Genomic DNA, 20398 nt, shown 5'->3' with positions numbered 1-20398 from the left:
AGGCGAAGAATATACTTGTGTAGTACTAGTCCGAAACGACTCCGACGACACCGGCTCGGTGCACCTCCGTAGAGATACTTTCCTTTGCCGCGTACTAGTATCTCACACCCTTTGACGCTGAAGTTCGGTGGGAAGACAAACATGCAAAGCGACAAGCAAAACGAAATTCTAACTAACCGCTGAAGATGGACGAAAGAGAGGCTGTCAATTACTCAAAGAGCTGTCGGACTGGAGGCGGGGGTGGTAGGCATTGAGTGGGCACGGCACGCTCGACAGACGGAGTTGTCAATGCGAAGGTGCGCGCGAGTGTCCTGCCGGGCGTCACTCTGGCCATGCACGACTGCATAAACTCGTCGTACTGCATGTATTGGAGTCGTTCTTGCAAGTGCCCGTATTGAATGAGCGAGTTAGGCGCCAGTAGCACGCGATCGCAGCGGCCACCACCAAGCTGCGCGAGGTAGTTCATGATGTCGCTCATGACGGACTTGGGCGATATACTGCCTCGCGGCTGGGAGAACCATTGCGGGTGGCCATCAGCCTCTGCGTTGGCCGCCATCACGAATTCCTCGAGTGCTTCGTTGTCCCAGCTGAAGAGAATAGCTGGGTTGTGGTCCGTCACGGTGATGCCGGCCAGATACGCCTCGATCTTGGACGCCAGCTCTGCGTCGGGCAACGAGAACCCCTCAAAGTCGGGGCCAGAAGGACTTCCGTTTCCTGTAAATATAAAATGTTATGCACAGTTAGCTACTCAGTCGCTCTACTACCACATCGAAGCTCGTACCGTTGGGCTGCATAGTTTGTAAATGTGTTTGGCTGCTTGGCTGTGGTAAGTGATGAGCTGCAAGTCTCACTTGGTCTCACGTCCGGAAAAGCGATAATGAGCTGCAAGTCTCACTTGGTCTCACGTCCGGAAAAGCGATAATGAGCTTTAGTCCGGATGGCGCTGATCGAAGAATGATGCAGAAGGCCGCGCTCCACCGGCGCCAACGGGGTGAGGTTCCGGACAGGTGGAGCCGTGGTGTGGAAGACCAGAGCACACGTCACACGATTCAGCATGGCAGGGTTCAGCAACAATCCGGTGTTTTGAGCGCAGCAACTGAACAAAATCCACGAGATGTTGGCCGACAAAAGCCGCAGGCGCGTGACGCACCGAGCGTTAGTTCAGCTCGATATCTTCCAAAAAAAATTAGCCGTTATCCGATAGTCTGCAAGCAGTGGCCAGTGGGGCGGACCATCGCGTTCATCAACTCGCATTTTCATTGTACATGTACCATGCCAGCGGAGAGGGCAGTCGGTCAGCTTTATGTCACGCTACGCACAGACTCGTTTGACAAACGAGTGTGCCTGTCGGTGAGATACCGCGCCCGAGCCAGTGCTGGTTGTGGAAATGGACAGCGGAGTGCTGGACGCAAGACGTTCGTCGAGGCGACAGCGGGTGCTGGTAAGGAGGAAGCACTTCCAAAACGGGCAACAGATGCCACCGCATCTTCACCTGCGTTTTGGCCTCATCGCGGAAGTGTCTTCAATGGGAGGAAAGTGCACTGTGCACACCGAGATGCTGTACATGTACAGTGTACAGTGTACCTTGCCAGAGCTTTAAGCGCACGAACTTGTGTCGCTTTGGCAACAGTGGGCTGCTACAGGTCACCTGTCAGGTGGGATTGCTGTCCTCGGGTCATCATGGCCGTAATGGACCTGTTCGTTAAGGCGCGCTGCCATCGTTGTGTGAGCCTCATGACATTTCTTTTCTACCAAATGAATAAGTGATTGAGACTCGTTGCCGACAAACAGACTGGTTAGCCAAGAAGAATCGACTTACAAATGCTTAGATACATTGCATGTAATAACTTTAAATCAAGTGTTGCATGTTGCCGTCTTCTATAGATCCATCTTCAGCAAGCTATGGTGCTGGAGCCCAGCGTCCAAAATGTAAAGTGTAAGCAACCGTTGGCAATTGAAGTATGTGCAGCGCCTAAACTCCAGCAAAATTCTTCTGTAAGCGAGTGGACCCTCCGCGAGGTGATGCCAAAGATTGTTACCGGAGCTAAAGGTGCCCCTCCTTCAAATGAAGAAGCGCCAAGGCTTGTTTTGTGGACAGACATGCCCAATGAATTACTGCGATCGCTGGACGTATCAGCCACCGCGAGTTCAAGCTGTTCAAGCTTGAACGCTGCTGTCCTGAGTTGTGCTGTCGTGGTAACAATATGGTCAGTTGTCTCCGATCTGTAGATGAACGAAGTATAATACCGTACAGAAGCTGTTGAAAAAGCATTGTCGATACCTTTGCTTGTCCGTCTCTGAAAATAAAGGTAGCGCGGATGAACCTGTCGAAGGAATGCTATCTGCGGGGCACTGGATGGGTGAGCAATGCTGGCTATTACAGATGCATACGTTGCTGATTCGGTAGCAAGGCGATGTATCAACCCTGAAGCATCTCGTCGCTGAGCATTTTCCGACATCAGTGCAGTGCCGTCTCGACAAGACCCACCGAGGACAAGAGCGATCAGCGTGACACTCTTTCATGACGAAATCCGATGAAGAAGAATTTTGAACGGAGCCATGCTGAGGCAAATTTCGTAGGTGCGGATGACTACATGTGCACTGTACATTCACTTATGACAGACATCCCGTTGACGATACGGACACGATTTACTGGACTCGATCAAAATTGAATTAACAAAAGCAGCATATTAATACCAAAATTTGGTATTATAAATTATAAGAGCTTGTGAATGGTTTTGCCAAAAGCAGCATATTAATACCAAAATTTGATTATAATTTATAAGAGCTTGTGAATGGTCTTGCCAAAAGCATGGTCTGAATCTTGCGCAAGTCCCCCGATCAGGTGTCAGCCGCTGTCCAGAATCTACTTCAGTGTCCACCAGCGTCTCCACGTCCGTGGCTTATGGACTCAGTGCTTTGGTAGTTTTTCTCGGCGGTTGAACCACCAATGCCGATTGGTCCCAGATCCGGCCGCTGCAATTACAGCTCAGTCTCATCGACTACTGGGCGGGCCCTGTAATGCTCAGCATGGCGAGCTAGCCACACGTTTGCACCATTACAGCACCGAAGTTACTGAAGCTGCGAAATTGTTCACGATGCTCACAGCCTCCACTATAATAGATGACGGGCTCCAGTGCATGTAGAGTCTACAGTAGAGGGTGACCACTTCGAAGTACCTGTACATGTAACGCGTTTGAACATGTGGAGCGACGGGTTGGGATTTGACTTGAGCGTCACAAGCCTCAAGTTCTTCAACAGCAGCGTGAAAACAAAATGGCTCTCGTGCTGCCAAAAGGGCCATACCGCTTTGTTCCTTTTTTCGACTTTGAGGACAGCCGCAGGATCACTGTTTGTAAAATAACGCTATTATTATAATACCGAAATCATGAAGCAAGTAGAAGTACCGTCGTCCACACAGCGCACATAACGGACACGGCCAGCGTGACTCGTTTGACAGAGGCTCGATCTCTTTTTAAACTTGCTTCGGTTGCTGGAACGAGACCAGAAGTTTGCGTCGTGAATCACGACTCGTGATACCCTCCATCGACAGCAGCGCTGCAGCTTGGACTTGAGATATGTGTCGCTGGGTCCCAGCGGCTGCGAGCATTCCAAAAAAATAATTGACCAAAGATCGCATTTGCCATGTGAACGAATGGCTGTGACGTAAATCTTTGAAGTCGAAGCGCCGCGGTACCCACATCGATGGAAGTTCCATTGGAAGGGACATAGCTAGCCACGTAGTGGCGCGGCGCTTCAGGCGCCAGTGGCGCCTGAAGCGCCAGCGCAGTACTGTTGCATAGCTCCATACAGCACGGAGCGGCGAGCTGTCTCCTGGTCCACTGGCAGCTGCATCTCTCGAAGATATACCCCAATTCAGCAACCTTATTCAAATGGCATTCGGTTTCAGTATGCGTTTCAAATTCGCACTCGGTCTCAGTTGCCATTGACAACTTGCCAAGAGCGCTTGCGTCCTTTCAGTGGTTTTTCGCACTTAACGCGTGGTCCACCTTGAAGCCATACGTTGCCAAAGCCCGGCCAAGTCAAATCCCATCTTTGTGGAAAAAAAGCATCGTTCTTTGTCACGGCATACCGCAATAATTCGACCTTCCATAGATTTTCCTTTTCTTGGAGCCTGTTCATTAAAATTCCCTGTATAACTTGATCCCTTCGCTTGGTCTTTTCGCAGGCATTTACGCTGCATATTCCAGCACGGCTCTGTGAGCATCATAGTCCCACCCAACCCGAATCCGTGCATGATGAGCACTGCCAGTGCTGGCCATTGGACTTAGAGCTCACTTTTGAATCGGCGCTGTGAAGCTTACCTTCACTCTTCACTACCAATCTACACACACTCATGACCGAGAACGTCGTGCTGAAGCTGAGCTATTCGGGCGAAACGCACCGTGTGACGGTGCCGCTGCGCGCCGTGGACCCCAAGAAAGACCTGAGCTACGAGCTGGTGCTGGCCAAGGTGCGCGAGACGTTCCCGCGTCTATCATCAAACTTACGCTGGACGCTCGTCTATCGTGACGACGAAGGTGACGTGGTCACTCTCTCACACGCATTCGAGTTTGACGAGGCATGCCACGTGCTGCTGGCGATGACCCCCGAAAACGACGACAAGCTTCGCACCCTGCACTTCTGCGTCCTTCAGCGCGTCTCATTCCGCGAGAAAGTGGTCGCACCTGTGCTGCAAAAGGTAATGGAGCTCGCCCGCCTGGCGCGTGAGCATCTGCGCAATAGCGAGCTGCTGGAGAAGGGCCGTGACTCGTTCGGGCGTCTCGCTGGCCAAGCCGGCGTGGCCATGAACCACATCCGCAACAGCGAGCTGCTTGGTCGCGGACGTGACTCGCTAGGTAACTCTGCTGCGCATACACGGACGTTACTGCTGTCCGCTCGTAGTGGGGTAAGCACCCACCTCCGACGAGCTGGCTCAGCCGTTGCGGCTGGCATCGAACGCCGACGATCGTCGAGCGGTTCAGTCAACGAGTTTGACCCAACGGACTTTGTCAAGTCCCAATCTGTCGCAGTCTCCTCACCGCTATCATCGGAAGTGGCGGTGACCGTGGATCTACGCCAATCTTTTTCATCCCCGACGCCCCAGACAGATATTATTACCGGTGACAGTGAAGAGAGCGATGAAGAGCCTCCTGCTCTCGTCCAGGTGGGAGGTGGTGAGCAACATGTGCGAGAAGCGGCCTATGAGTCGGACACCGACACGCTATGCGACGACGATGACCGCGAATGGGACATTGTCGACACTTCTGGCACTGCTGAGGAGGCCATTGCAGAGACTGATGGCGAGTGGGCCCGTGAACTCGATGTGATCCGGGATATCCTCGTGGATCTGGACGAAGAGCTCTGCTGCGACCTTTTAACCCAGCACAATGGCGACATCCAGACGGTTCTGGTGGAACTGACCAACAAGTAAAAGATTTAATTGTCCTACCTAGTAATTAGCAAAATAAAATTGTGTTCTATCCTTCGTTTTGGCTGTTCATGCTGGTTGACTTTTTTACTGACCGTATTTCGCCCTGACCGGATCTTATGAACGGAGCTTTTTTTTGGCATTGTCTTGCATGATCGGATCTATGAACGGAGCCAATACAATTTTCGGGTTAAAGACTGAAGAAATGTACCGGATTCTATTCGGGACTACAACAAGACCATTGATCTATTTCTGTTGGATCTTGTGTCCGTACGAGGGAAGCAGGAGAACCACTTACTGTCAGACAGAATCTATTATACTCACCCAAGGTATGACACGTCAGAATACGCATGATCGACGTAAGAAAAAGCGCGTCCATAGCCATAAAGTGGGGGCAAGTATAGGTCATGGTGCCGAGCGCCTACACACTTCACCTCCTCAAGCGGCCATCAGCATCGACAGCACCACCTCTGAGGGCTATAACCAACCGCCTTCTACACAGAGTCAACCCGTCTTGCGCGTCAAGAAGAAGCGCGGCTCGAAAACGATCAAATCTACAAGGGTTTCAAATATACGAAGTCGTGGGCGTCTACCAAGAATATTGTGTACCGGTGTAGTACGTACCGTACGTCACGCTGCAACGGAGTGTTAAAGATAACACCCCACGGTGAATGGCGCGTGTTAGGTGACCACAATTGTCGTAAGACGTAATAGTTAACGGGTCGTTAAGGAATGAGACCGGTGCTATGAAGAAGATGACCGATCGTCTGGCAACGGAGGATCCTGGGATGCCCGAGGAAGCCATTTTAAAGCGTATTTGTTCTGAGTTCTATGGGACCAACCGCGAGGAGCTTATCGAAGGGTTAACTGAGGAGCAAGTTAAATGCCGCGTCCGTCGGGTTCGCCGCAGATACTACGGTGGAGACATTCATGGAGTAGTTGAGATACCGCCGTGCTCGAAGGTCAAGGACTCTGCGATCCCGTTTTTTGTTTCCATCTCATGACTGCCCACCCGGAACCGAATGCGCCACACAACCGTATACTGGGGTGGGCTCACCCTGCTCTAAAGGAGCTTCTACTTTACAACAGTGTTTCAATTTTTATTGACGGTACTTTAGATGTGTTCCAAGGGGCTTCTATCAGTGTCTGATCGTTATGGTGGATGATCCGGCTCGGAATATGTACACTCCGGTGTATTTCGTACTCTGTACATCCATGACCGAGACAATGTACGAGGACATCTTGCACCTAATACACCGCGACACCGGCAAAAAGTTGTATCCAGCTGAAGCTGTCTGTGATTTCGAGTTCAGCCTAATTTCAGCCGTTCAAAGTCAATTCTCCAACGCCGAGGTGGTAGGATGCTTCTTCCACTTTAAACAGGCAATACGTAGACGAATGAAGAAAGAACGTCTTACGGAAGACGAGATTTTGATTGCTATGGAACCTGGTGTACTTGACATCCTAACTGTAATCGACCCTGAGCTTGTCGACCCAAAGGGTACTGGCTGGGTTAAACAAGAGATTAAACGGAAGTGTGCCGACAAAGGATGTGTGTACTCCGCCCAAGAATGGCGTAGGTTCTGGCTGTACTTTCGTAAAACCTGGCTAGAACGGTATTTTATTACGGAGTGGAATGTTTTCGGCATCATGAACTCGGTAGTTGCTCGTACTAACAACCCATTGGAGAGGTTTAACCGCGAAATGAATGCAGCTTTCAAGCCCCATCCCAATCTGCGCCAGTTTGTTTCAACGATAGGCCGAATGTCAAGTGCCTACGCCAGAAAGCTGGCCAGCATCACACGAGGGCTACGCCGGAAGAAACAGCGGTTACCTCGTATAGCACTTCCGCCGGTACCTGACTTGACTGAGTTTGAAGTGCCACCTGACTCGGACAGCAACGACGCCGGTTTTGAAGAGTCTGATGTTTCCCTTGACTCACTCTGTAGTGAAATTGATGACAACCTGGGCCTGGGTGGAGATACATCGTCGGACGAGGAGTCTATGGGTGATGCTACTGATGAGGCGCTTACAGGTGCAGTGGCCGCCATAAAAGACTCAGAGCAGAGGATCACAGAGGCTGCGAATGTGTACGACAATTCATTGGACTGGGATGGAGATCAGGAGGCTGACGAGGAGAGCAGCTCAAAAGATGACTAATGGTACGTTGCTACAGAGCAACGATGAGCTTAAACTACATGACTGTACTTTTGAACTGGTAGCTTCTTGTATACAATTAACACACCATTTTAAGATCGGATGTTTGCACTGACATGATGATTTGACCGGGAAAAACATCCGGGCATAAGGTCCGGTCAGGGCGGAATACGGCCAGTAAAAAATTCTACGCATTATGCTGCCTTATATTACTGGTCATCGGCTAGGCACGGGTCTCGAGCCGGGACCCATAGATCGCCCAGGAATCATAGCACTCATACTCATCGTTGCTTGCATCCCATTACCCTGAGAATGTCCACCACTCGCTGCCTTTACTTGACCCAGAGCAACACTACGGCAACGTGACGCAAAATTGAGAGAACACAGCGTCTCCCACGCATTCCATTGCACTGGACTGACATTCACGAACATAAGCACCTTCGAGTTGCCACTGAGCGAGTCTTGCAGCAAGAACGTGAGCTTGGAGTTCCGATACGGCACGTGTTTACTGTTCGCACCTAATGCTGCGATCACGTCTCCCAAAGCAGACAATGAACGATTGATATTCTGCGCTTCTTTCAGGCGTTGGCCACTTGCTGCCGTCTTACTGACACGCTCGGATCCAGCCAAGTCGATTAAATGCAACTTGGAAATTCGCCGTCGAGTATCGGACTTCATTCCAGTCTCAATGACAATGGACAACACGAGATGAGAACGACTCGAATGCTCATTGAAGTCGTGCGAGCCAACACTGCGATGGGAGTGACCCAAGCGCATGAGATCGAGCACGTCGCCCTCGTTAAACACCTCCACTTCGATCAGGTTTTCAACATACACACCGGTCTTACCCACGCGTACATCCAAGCCTTTTGCAAGAGACACAACACCGGGTGTGCGTCCACCTCCTTCGAGAAGATCCACAATGGACTCGTTATATACCTCCAAAATACTTAACTTCATGGAGCACTCGAAGTTCCCGGCAGCCATACGGTCGTCTCGGATGGAGAATAACTCACGGAGTGCTCGGAAATTGACACCTCGATCACTCTCCGGTCCTTCCATGGTGTGGGTTTTACCTGATCCAGTTTGCCCATACGCGAAAATGCAGACGTTAAAGCCATCCAGTGCACTCACAACCAAAGCACGAGTCTGCTCGAACACTTGCTCTTGCGTGCTGTCTGGCTGAAACACGTGATCGAACTCGAAGGCGTGCTTTTGGCCCACCTGGCTGGCCTTGTCCCCAGCTTCACTACCAACGAAGAGATCGAGACTCTCATGGTCGTTATCGCGAAAGAAGACGGCTAAAGAGGATTGTTCGCTCTTCATCTCCACCGGTTGGATGGGACGCACTCGACAGAAGACGCGAATGTTGCCTTGCAACTCCATAAGGCGGTTATGCAACTTCCGTCGAGCCAACATCTCTTGTGTGTACAGCTCGGCAACCCGTGCCTTCTCCTCGTTTGCCTGGCGTACGATCTCGGCGCTCTATAAGATGAATACGTTAGTGAATGATACACCTGTCGAGCCAAAATGCGGCAACTTACAGCTTGTTGAGCCTCGTTGTAGGCTTCCATGCGCTCTTTCTGGATGGTCTGCGCTACTGATGCCAGTTTTATCTCGGCGCTTTCCAACTCTTGCTTGAGCGCCATTGATTCGTCACCACGGCCCTTCGCCAGACCTTGTTGTGTCTTCAGCTCTCGCTCTATAGCTCGGAATTCGCGCTTCAACGCACGCTGCTGATCCTCCAACTCGCTGATTTGAGCTGCACTTGTGATCTTGTACTCCTCAAAGTGCTTCTTCAACTCCACTTTCTCCGCCGTTGTGGATGTCAAACTGGACTTTGTAGTCTCAAGCTCCTTCCGACGTGCTTCTGCTTGAGCAGCTAAAGTTCCAAGCTGCGTCTGAAGATCCTGTTCCAGTGTCTCTTGTGCGGAAGTTTGACTTGCTCTAAGCTGCACGATATCTTCCTCCAACGACACAACTCTCGCTCGTTCATCCTCCAGCGCTTTGTCCTTCTCGGCGAGTTGTTTGCTAATGGCTTTAATTGTTGCAGTGGCTGTCGCAGTAGCACTGGCAGCTGCAGCTACAGCTTCGTTATTCTCCTTCATCGATAGATTTTCTTGTAATCGTTGAATAGTAGCTTGAGCAGCCTCAAACTTCTTAGTCAGTCCTGCTTGTTGCTTTGTAGCTTGCTCTAGTTGCTGCTCCATTTGGGCCCTTGCACTCTGTTCGCTAGAAAGCTGACTTTGTAGACTCTCAACACCCTCCGTTTCGCCGAGCTGCTCCTCTTTCAGTTTTGCTCTAGCAACAGCTAGCTCTTTCGTGAGTGTCTGCTGTGCTTCCAGTAGCTCCTCATGCGTTTTAGTGCTTCCTTCCATCCCCGATCGGGCCAACGATAGCTCGTTCTGAAGTGTCTGGTTCGCCATAATAATTTCCTCGCGATCTTTCGTGCTCTCCTCCATCTGCTGCTTAAGCTCACTCAATTCTCCAGTTAACTCATGGACTCTGCCCTTTGTAGCTTCCAACGCTTTGTCACGACTTGAAACTTGTCGTTTGAGATCATTAACTTCCGTCTTCATACTCATGACAGCTTCGTCATCTTTAACCTTTTGCTCTTCCATCTCCTGCACTTTCCTAACCCGTTGATTATCCCCACTTGATGACACAGACGTGCTCGCTGAGTCTGTAACAGGGTGACTGACCTCTTGTCTTGGTGGATAAACTTGGGCTTCAGGAACTTTATACGACGCCTCATATCCATGATAATAACCTTGCACTTGTTCTCGGCCCCAGCCTTGATGCGTCTGCGCCGCATACTGCACGTGATGATCCTGCCCGTTCTCCTGCCAAGCCGTACCACTTTGATAGCCTCCAGTATCATAATAACCCGCTGGATGAGGATCTCGGAAGGCGTGAGCTTTCACCTGCTTATGCTTCATTTCTCTGTAAACTTGTCGGAAATGGTCGTCGCTTGGATGATCCCATCGACTCTCACCCGATATCTCGTTGTAATAATATGGTTGGCCAGTTTCCGTAGCTGTAACATGATACCAGCCATCAGGCAATGGAGCAACCAGCGACTCCCGTGCGATCCACATGAACGCAGCGTCGTGTGTAGGATCGATCCCCAGTCTCCGTGAATGCTCCTCCACTGCAGCTTGGAAAAGCGCGGGATCCGAAGCCTCCATGATTGCAGATTCATCCGTTAATGGTGTAGAATCATAAGCAACTGCACTACCGTTGCCTGCATGCCAAGACGCTGCTGTACGGGGCAACGCAGCTTGAATATTTCCTCCATTAGACACTCGACTGGTACTTGAGGCCACGTACTCGTCTTCATGTCGAGATCGAGTCGACCTGGACGACGGCATACCATGATGACTCTCGCTGAAATCTCCTCCTTGGAAGGCCAATTCCAGTAGTGGCACCTGCCGCCCTGAGTAGACGACGGACGACCCTCGTGGAGAAGGCTGCGCTATTCGAGGCAAGTGGTGCTCTTCTGCCATAATGGTATAATACTAGGAATGGCGTGGAGGGACACACTTCAAGGTGCGCCGGTTCAAGGGAAATTCAAATGAAACGTACAAATTTGGTGTTTGAAATTCAGAATATTTACGATACGTTGCCACTCTCTTCTTAAAATTGTTGGTTAGAACATTTGCGTGGCTCTGATAAAGTCTGCGTAAATGACGTAGCAAATTGCGACGATGAGCACGAAAATGGTCGTGTACAGCACGATGGTGTTGGTGATGATCCGGCGAGTCATGCGCTGTAGGATCCGTCGAGCCTCGGTTGTCATTGCACCCGTCTCACGGACCTATACAGCGATAAGAAGAACAAGAGGGTTAGTGGGAAATGCCTTAGTAGCAGTGACTGTGTGGAAGACTTACCTTTTCATGGGCTCCTAGGAGACTTTCACGCTGACTGGCCAACGTATCTAGCACAGTAATTCCGACCTCTTCAGTCTCGGCAACAATCCGATGCGTGTCTTCAAGCTTCTTTGAGGACCTACACATCCACAAGGTCAGGCATCAATACTATGATAACCTCAAAAGCAATGACTAGGGTAGTAGTTATGAATAGCGTACTTGGCTAATCGATCGTTGTTCTTAATCAAGCGCTCGTACTGTGAAGTCTGGTATAAAATCACAAACGTTTGTTGTCTAGTGCAGATACCGACGCCTCAAACAGTTTATCTCACCTGGTTGGCAGTGCTGGAGGTAGTTTTGCCCTCCCGTGCCATGAGCTGCGCGCGTTCCAAGTCACGAATAAGCCCTTGCAGCTCATCTCGATACATATTGACCTGTAGCATTTAGTCATCGCCTCTTAAAAGTCACTCATATCCGTGCTCAACATGAAGAGGAGATACCTTCGCCTGCATCGCCTTCCTCAGCATCGGCTGCCTGCCTCGCACCTCCACTGTCATGAGCTTCATCTGTACGCACCGGACAAGCAAAACAATTCGTTCACTAATGCCACAATCCTGTCGTCAGCTTCCACACGCCACTCACACAGCGCTGAGCTTCCACCACACGAGCCTGGGCGATCTGCGAGGCATTTGACATCGCGCTGGCTGCAGACGACAGCAAACAAGTACAGGAATTGTGCAAGGTTAGCAAAGCGTCGCCGGCTTAATACTGCAATCCCATGGATAGAACCAACCATACAGCGCATGATGCGGCCTACTCACCTCCTCCACGCAAAATGTCACTGATGCTGTTGTTGATAGCCATCTTGCTGTCCACAAAGTCCGCCTCCAGCGACAGGAACTCGGCCGGGAGTTCGGCCGCCATTTCGATTCGGGATCAGATTTTGTCTGTGAAGCTAAAAGCCAATTTTGCGATACTTCTAAAACTGCAGATATTTCGTGATGAAATTTTCAAATTAACGCAATAAATAAAATTCAGGAAGCCACAAATTTTGTGGTTGGCTTTTAAATTTCGCGAGAATAGATTTCAGTGCAAAGAAAATATTTGGCTTCAACCTTCGGTATCATTCTTCACCATACATCGTGATGGCGTGGCCCTTGGAGGCAGAGCCCACGAAGGCGGAGGACCAGCTGGTGTGTGCTATCACCAGCAAGCGCTATATGTGTTCTCTGCAGCTCTAACGAGGGTCGTGTATTCTGTCATCGTTGCAGGTCTGGTTCGCGCTCTACCTGGTGATCTACCTGGCGTTTTACTTTTTCACTAGCCCATTTGTGGGCAACCGGGAGTTGCTTAACTCATGGACGCCCTACGTCTACGTCTCTATGGTGCTCTACGCATGGCTCATCTCCGCTGCTGCGCTGCACACGCCCGTGCATGCGCTGGGGCTTTTAGACTCTACCATCAAGCAACCGGTGCGTCGAATGGTTCCCTGACGAAGGAGGTTGCTAAACTCACTGGGTGTTTTTATTCGTGCAGATATCACTGCTGTTTCCCTTTTTCTCGGCCACTTTCGTCTTCCTAATCGTACTCGAGGTGCTCATGGCGCTCTTCCTTTCGCGAATTACCAAGAAGTTCGGCTTCGCCTGGACTGTGGCGCACGTCTCGTAAGTCTAACAGCATTCTATCAGCTTTGCATTTATCATTGACGTAAAATTATTTTTTTTGTGCATTTGTAGCTTGGCTCGTTCTTTCATGAATGTGTTGCGCAACAGCGCTGCTATCAGCGTTGCCTGTGTGGCGGTTATTGTGCACTGCGACGCTACATACGATTGTGCTGCGTCTGCGGATGAACCAACGACGTATAATAGCCACGCCTGTGCCCAGATTTTCTCTTTCGTCCAGTCCGACGACGTGGAAACTCTAGTCCCTGCCAGGTACTATCGGGATGAACGTGCTGCTTTCCTTATTAGAAGAACTAACCTGGCTGTTTGTCCATGTGCAAATGCGTAGTTACGGTGGCGCGGTTTTAATCTGGTGTATGGGAATGTTCCTTGCCATTACGAACTTTTTCTTGGAGCGCTTTAGTGGAATCCGCATGATCGCGTCCTTCGGGTGGTTCTCAAATCGTGTTGAAGACGAGATGGACGAGCTGTCCGAAGGAGAAAATGGCCACGAACTGTTGCCACCGGAGCAGAACTTACCCATGGTTCCTTGGTATTCCATGCTGTTGTTCGACACGGTGTTTGATCTCCTCATCTCTCTCAAGATCTTTCTCGGTCGGTTCGATATGCGCACGATGCAACGTGCCTTGCATCCAAAAGACGAGGACTATTGCTTTGATCATCTCGCTGAGAAAGACGAGGTGTGGCTTGACTTTATGGCCGACTGTGGAGATGGCTTCAACAGCAGCTACCAGATTGCACGCTTACTCGCTCAACCACAATTAGAAGTGGACTGCCAAGTGCCAGACGATAAATCGAGCGATGGAGATACACTCGACCAAGAACAGGCAAGTACAACGAAAACGAAGACTGTCAAACGAGTGTTCCCTCGAGGCGACGCTCTTGTGATCGGCGGAGATCTCGCGTATCCGCACCCGGACGACAAAACGTATGAAACGCGGTTGTTTCGGTGCTTTGAGTACGCCATGAAGCCTCCATCTTCTTACCATCCGTCGGCCATCTCAACACAGAAGAAAACTCCTGATGGCTGCCCGTCACTGCGTGAATACGAAGGCCCCAGCGTGTTTGCAATCCCTGGAAACCACGATTGGTTTGACGGTCTCAACACGTTCACACGATACATTTGCCAACGAGACTGGCTCGGTGGATGGCTGATTCCGCAGAAAACAAGCTACTTCAGTCTCAAACTTCCTCACGGCTGGTGGCTATTTGGCGTGGATTTAGCTCTGGAGAATGATGTGGACACAGAGCAGTTCGGCTTCTTCGAACGAGTTGTGAAGACACAAATGGGACCAAATGATGCAGTAATTGTGCTCACACACGAGCCGCGGTGGCTGCTGAATGTCTACGAAGACAGGTCAAACGTCGACGTCAAGCTCTCGTATCTGATCGAGAACGTACTCAAGGGTCGAGTTGCTGTACGACTGGCAGGAGATATCCACAACTACATGCGGTATTCATTGGTGGAGGAGAAACACACGCTCAAGCGTCCAGCTTCCATGCAGTTTGATGCGCCCCGACCGAAAATGTCGACGACGAATCTTCCTCGCCGTCACTCGTTTTCATCTCCTGTTCACAAGCACTTTCCGCACATGAAACACGACGATCTTTCAAACGAAGAGCGACAAGCCAGGGATGCTGAGCTTCAATCAGATCCTCCTGCGGATCTTGAACGTTCTGCGGAACACTTGATCATCTCGGGAGGTGGTGGGGCTTTCTTGCATCCAACGCACATACCCAGCTCGAATTTGGCGTCCAATGGTGGGAATTACAAGCAGAAATTGTGCTACCCACCAGCGCACGTCTCCAGGTACGTTACTGCTTGACCATGTCTATATGATAGCATTGCTCACACTGGCACTATTTGCTTGTTGGGTATACCGTAGGCGCTATGCGGTGCTGAATGTGTTCGGCTTTCGTCGCCTGAACTGGCGCTTCGATGCTATTGGTGGAGTTGGGTACTTTGCACTTGTGTTCTCCATGTTTCCTCGCTGCTCAGTCACGTCCATCTATGCGCAAGCGACGCGTTGGGACGCAGCAGCGCAGTTTTACCTGGAACTCGTGCACTTGCTGTACGACATGGTGACGACTTCGTATGTGTCGCTGACATGCTCTATTGTTATGCTCGTGGGGACGATCGGGTTTGCGGACTGCACGACACTGCCGAAGAGATGTGCGTTGGGTTTGGCCGTGGCGTTCTTTCACTACGTAGCTGCCTTCACGATTCTGCTGGTCTACGAGTGTCTTCTTGAAGTGGCTTCAGTTCGTGGCGCTCTTGGTCGTGATGGTGAGCACACGCTCTACCTCTTTTTCAGCAGCACGCTACCTGACCTTTCTGGAGTCCGAAAGTACGATATCTTCGGTTTATCCTCGCTGTACGGGGACTTCATGCGTCTCTGCATGACCCTCTTTGACGGTAGGTATTAGACAGCTTATCCTCTTCTGACGACGACTGACGAAATAACCTGATTGTTATCCAGTACCGGAGGTGGTGGCGCTGCATCGCAACAAGATTTGTACGTCAGGGTTTGAAAGCCTCGGACGCACGGAGCTGTGGGCCTACTACGCCAGCGTGTTCCCGTACTTCTGGGTGTTGGCTACTCCCGTCGTCAGCTTCGTCTTCGGCACGTACCTGTACCTGTCACTCAATATCTTGGGATGCCACTACAATGAAGCCTTCTCTTCACTACGCATCGCAAGCTACAAGAACTTCCTCCGACTCCATTTCGACAAGGAAGGTCGACTGGAAATATTCGCGTTTGGGGTGGACAAGATGCCGCGTCGATGGTGCAGGTACGCGCAACCGATCTCTTGCAACAAGTAGCTCTGATCGATGACTAACACAACGCGTATTACCTTGTAGGGACCCCAAATGGAGCGGAGGCAACGGACCGCGGGCGTCGCTGGAACGTAACTTGCCGTCGTTCAAATGGACGCGTCCGAGCTACTGGAAGCCGCTGGTGACCAAGGTGGACAACATGCTGCGTTTGGACTTCGAGAACCCGTCGCTTGACGCCAAATTCAACACGACGGACCGCTCCAACGTGCATCTCATTGACCGTGTGCTGATCCGCAAGCCAACGTCCTAGTCGCGCTTCAACTTGCCAAAAAATGGCTACAATCATTCCGCTATAAACCTCATAAATACTTACAAACATCAAGAGGTGTTTTCTTCCCTTTTAAAGGTTTTTCCAGTAAAACCTCGCTGCCCGCATTGGTAACTGCTTTTCACTTGGACTCAGTATGCTCGTTGGTTGGTGGACGCCGCACTGCGCGCGCACTTCAGTATCCTCCGTCATTCGCGAATTGGTGGTCTTGGCCCCATCGCAAACACTCTGCAATGGTGAAACGAAAGAAGCATGACAAGGACAAGTACTACAACCTGGCAAGGCAGCAGGGCTACCGCGCTCGGTCGGCCTTCAAGCTCATCCAGTTGAACAAGAAATATGATTTCCTGTCCACGGCCAAGGTGTGCATCGATCTGTGTGCTGCCCCCGGTGGCTGGTGCCAAGTCGCAGCCAAGTACATGCCCGCATCCAGTATCATTTTGGGTATCGATCTACTGCCCATTCGCCCTATTCGTGGCGTCAAGACCTTCCAGTGTGATATCACGACAGTCCGATGTCGCCAGATCATCAAGCAGGAGATGCAGAGCTGGCAAGCCGACGTGGTGCTGTGTGATGGTGCCCCCAATGTTGGTACTGAGTACTCCAAGGACGCTTACGTGCAGAACGAGCTGGCTTTGATCGCATTGAAACTGGCAGTAGACGTCATGGGTCGCGGAGGTACCTTCGTGTCCAAGGTCTTCCGTTCGCAGGACTACAATGCGCTGCTATGGGTCTTCAAGCAGTTGTTCAAGAAGGTGAGCGCTACCAAGCCTCTGTCCTCACGTAACGAGTCCGCCGAGATCTTTGTGGTGTGTGAGCAGTTCCTGGCTCCTCACTCGATTGACCCCAAGCTGTTCGACCCCAAATACGTCTTCGATCAAGTCGACTCGCAGGAGAAGACGATCACTATCTTCCACCCCAAGTTCGGCGACCGCAAGCGCCACCGTGAAGGTATGTTGTCTTTCTGTTTGTGTACATTTGCATGTCGGCTGCATTCTCTAGAGTCTCTAGTGGCCTGTCCCCATTGGTCCCTAGCGCTACTTGTAGCCAAGAGCAACATCAAGCGTTCCCAGTGCCTGCACATGCTGCCTACCTTCTTTCGGGAAGGGAAATCTCCTCTTTGCTTGCAGTTTGGGGCGATGATCTATGACATTCCCATTGACATATCTTCTGTACCAGCACCACGATATTAACGCCACATTTTTTTTCATGCGATCAGGTTACGACGAGGCATTGGGCGTGACTTTGACCAACGAGTGCAGTGTGACACAATTCATCGATGCGCACGACCCGATCCGACTACTGACCGACACAACACGCGTTAAGTTCCTACCAGAGGATGATGTGTACCGTGACCACAAGGACACTTCCATCGAAATCGTGACCTGCCTCAGTGATCTCAAGGTATGTATCACACCATGTTTGGCGGCGACGATGTCCCGAGGAAGAGAAGGAAATGAAGATTTCAAAGCTGAATATTGTCTGAGCCCCACTGTTGTTCCGGCGCCTGATTAATTTCGGGAAAACCCACCGGAAGCCAGTGTTGTGGCGTTGCTGTCAACTGCCCTTGTGCAGTCTGATCCTTCTCTCCACGGCATCACTGTCGTCATCCCCACATCACTAGCAATCTCAATTGACTAACGCTGTAATGTTGTTTTTTGTACAGGTGCTTGGCAAGTCTGACTTTAAAAGCCTTCTCAAGTGGCGAACTCGAATGCTGAAGTACAAGGAGGAGCTTCTCAAGGCTAAGAAACCGGAGGAGGAGAAAGAAGAAGAAGAGAAGCCTGAGAAGGAGCCCGAGCGCGAGCTGACCGAGAAGGAGAAAGATGCCCTTGTCCGTGAAGAGCTGTCTCAACTGCGTGCCAACGTTCAGGCCAAGAAGAAGCGAGAAAAGAAAAAGGTGCGTTGGTGTTTCCAAATGTGTGTGTGTACATATTGTATGTCGAGTGCATGTGGGCGCATCCCAGTAGTCCTTGTCATAACTACTCGTTTGACATGTTGCGGACTAACCCTCCCGACTCCCGTTAAGCGCCCATATCGACTTCCGGCTCCCTATCCTATCCTTGCTGCTTAGTGCAAGTGACGGTCGATTTGGGTTGGACATCCTCAATTGGGTTTGTATTTTTGCATGTCTGTGCTATCTATTGGCGGGAATCCAAAGCCCCTTCCAATTCCATTTGGTCGGTTTGGTCCTTGAACAGACCGGCTATTGAAGCCGCCAAAACTAACATGCAGCCTTCAGCTGTTGAGGCTTTCCGTACCATAAAGCTCTCAACCGTTCTTGTGCTCAGACATCACTACAGCACTTACATGTTTGCATGTATTATGCTATTACTTCTTCGAGCAACCTACTAACCAGGTGGCATGATTATTTTTACAGGAACGTGAACGCAAACAGAAGCTTCGTATCCGTGCTGCACTTGGTATGAACGCTGACGGCATCGACGTTACTGAGGCCGAGTCTGCTTTCAGCTTGAAGGAGCTGAAATTGTCTAAAAGCAAAGTGGATGAACTCGAGAACGCTGGAGCTGATTCGTCTTCTGATGAGGAACTTCAGTTCGAGACGTCAGACGAAGAAGACGAAGATGCTGGTCTTGAGGACAGTGACGCAGAGTATGACGAGTTGCTGGAAGCTTCGATGGAGAAGGCGTACGAGCAGTTCCTGACGCGTCGTGGTGATGACGTAAAGACCCGCAAGGCTGTGAAGCGCACTAAGGTCGCTAAGCGAGCTTTAGCTGGTGAGGCTTTGGTGCAAGACAGTGAGATGTTCGACGGAGACATGAAACAGTACCAGAAGATGATTAACCCCGACGAGGTATGTGCTGTATGCGTGGCGTCTGCATGTGCGTGGCTCCCCCCATCCGTGTTATCTGTTCCGGGTTCGATCAGTACCTTCGCTCAGTTGTCAAACATGGGGGAAAGCAACGTGGAATGCCTTCATGTCTGACTGTGTCTCTAGACTCTTCGGAGTTCTACGGAGATGCGGTCCTTTGTGCATCCGAAAGCCCGCACTTGCATGTATGTTTATTGGTATATACTCTGGATCGCTAACTTAGTTTTGATTTCTCTTACAGAGTTCAGATGAGAGTGACGACGACGAGGATGACTTGAACGTGTCTCTTAAGGTTCCTGAGAAGTCGAGCGCTGCGGTAAATCGCTGGTTCTCGGACAACAAGCTCTTCGATGGCATCGACGACAAAGAAGAGCTAAGTCTGCCTGAGATGCCCAAGACGGATAAGGAGATTCGTCACACCAAACGTAAAGCGGCAATAGAGCGAAAGGAACGCCGTGAGAAGAAGAAGCTCAAGAAGGAGGAGAAGGAATACGAGCTCGAGTTTGGCACGGAGTTTGACGTTGCTGCCCCTGCCAACTCTGACGACGAAGCTGCTATGGCTGCCGAGGCGCAAGAAGAGAGCGACGACGAAGCTACGGCGGAAAAGAAGGCTCTGATTCGTTCTGGCATGGGTGCTGCGCTCAAGACCGACAAGGACTCAGACAAGTTCGAGGTCGTCGCTGCCGGTGAGGAACCGGATGAAAACGCTTTGCCCATAATGGACGACCGCAAGTACGACTCGGATCACGAGGAGTACGACGCTGAAGACCGTGCCAAGACGCTTGCTCTTGCTAGCATGATGATCCACAAGTCGAAGGCTAAGGATATGATCGATGCCAGCTACAATCGTTACGCCTGGAACGACTCCGAGGCTCTGCCTGACTGGTTTGCCGATGACGAGGATAAACACTACCGTCCCCAGATTCCGATCCCGAAGAATGTTTTGGCCCAGATGAAGGAGCGCTTCATGGAGATGGCTACCAAGCCGGTGAAGAAGGTCGCCGAAGCTCGTGGCCGTAAGCAGCGCATGCAGCTGAAGAAGCTGAAGGCTGCAAAGAAGAAGGCGACGGACATTGCCAACCTGCCCGACATGTCGACACGCGAGAAGCTAAAGGCCATCGACCGTGCTATGAAGGGAGCTCGCCTCAAGAAGGAAAGCAAGGTGTACGTCGTATCCAATCGCGGCGGAAGCAGGACTGCTGATGGCAAGAAGATCGGCAAGGGTAAGAAGGTGAAGATCGTCGACCCGCGTATGAAGAGCGACAAGCGCAATGCCGAGATCCGTGCCAAGCGTGGCAAGAAGCGGAAAAGATAAACGC

At 50.9% G+C, this 20398-nt stretch overlaps 6 protein-coding genes across 6 annotated transcripts; 3 read left to right on the top strand and 3 right to left on the bottom strand.

Annotated features, from left to right (window-relative positions):
* Positions 1 to 208: 208 nt before the first annotated feature.
* PITG_00669 (uncharacterized protein) lies at positions 209 to 904 on the bottom strand (the record flags this gene model as incomplete). The annotated part of the gene is made up of 2 exons (XM_002909199.1): positions 209 to 714; positions 782 to 904. The coding sequence occupies 2 exons, from the start codon at positions 792 to 794 to the stop codon at positions 209 to 211; spliced, it is 519 nt and encodes a 172-aa protein (XP_002909245.1).
* Positions 905 to 4309: 3405 nt separating this feature from the next.
* On the top strand, positions 4310 to 5485 carry PITG_00668 (uncharacterized protein; the record flags this gene model as incomplete). The annotated part of the gene is made up of 1 exon (XM_002909198.1): positions 4310 to 5485. One exon carries the CDS (start codon positions 4358 to 4360, stop codon positions 5432 to 5434), a length of 1077 nt encoding a protein of 358 aa, XP_002909244.1.
* Positions 5486 to 7920: 2435 nt separating this feature from the next.
* On the bottom strand, positions 7921 to 10959 carry PITG_00666 (kinesin-like protein; the record flags this gene model as incomplete). The annotated part of the gene is made up of 5 exons (XM_002909197.1): positions 7921 to 7940; positions 8107 to 9073; positions 9133 to 10222; positions 10291 to 10431; positions 10919 to 10959. 5 exons carry the CDS (start codon positions 10957 to 10959, stop codon positions 7921 to 7923), a joined length of 2259 nt encoding a protein of 752 aa, XP_002909243.1.
* Positions 10960 to 11237: 278 nt separating this feature from the next.
* On the bottom strand, positions 11238 to 12381 carry PITG_00665 (uncharacterized protein; the record flags this gene model as incomplete). Its single annotated transcript, XM_002909196.1, has 6 exons — positions 11238 to 11405; positions 11479 to 11596; positions 11677 to 11714; positions 11790 to 11891; positions 12100 to 12161; positions 12279 to 12381. 6 exons carry the CDS (start codon positions 12379 to 12381, stop codon positions 11238 to 11240), a joined length of 591 nt encoding a protein of 196 aa, XP_002909242.1.
* Positions 12382 to 12602: 221 nt separating this feature from the next.
* Positions 12603 to 16228, top strand: PITG_00664 (uncharacterized protein; the record flags this gene model as incomplete). Its single annotated transcript, XM_002909195.1, has 8 exons — positions 12603 to 12650; positions 12729 to 12929; positions 12994 to 13121; positions 13194 to 13391; positions 13468 to 14949; positions 15026 to 15555; positions 15620 to 15932; positions 16003 to 16228. 8 exons carry the CDS (start codon positions 12603 to 12605, stop codon positions 16226 to 16228), a joined length of 3126 nt encoding a protein of 1041 aa, XP_002909241.1.
* Positions 16229 to 16479: 251 nt separating this feature from the next.
* PITG_00663 (rRNA methyltransferase, putative) lies at positions 16480 to 20394 on the top strand (the record flags this gene model as incomplete). Its single annotated transcript, XM_002909194.1, has 5 exons — positions 16480 to 17197; positions 17466 to 17650; positions 17913 to 18146; positions 18627 to 19061; positions 19321 to 20394. 5 exons carry the CDS (start codon positions 16480 to 16482, stop codon positions 20392 to 20394), a joined length of 2646 nt encoding a protein of 881 aa, XP_002909240.1.
* Between the last annotated feature and the right edge of the window lie 4 nt (positions 20395 to 20398).

This window comes from Phytophthora infestans, genomic scaffold (assembly GCF_000142945.1).
Source record: "Phytophthora infestans T30-4 supercont1.1 genomic scaffold, whole genome shotgun sequence".
Lineage (NCBI taxonomy): Eukaryota > Oomycota > Peronosporomycetes > Peronosporales > Peronosporaceae > Phytophthora > Phytophthora infestans.
The sequence above is the reverse complement of the archived record's forward strand: the minus strand, read 5'-3'. Positions and strand labels throughout refer to the sequence as shown.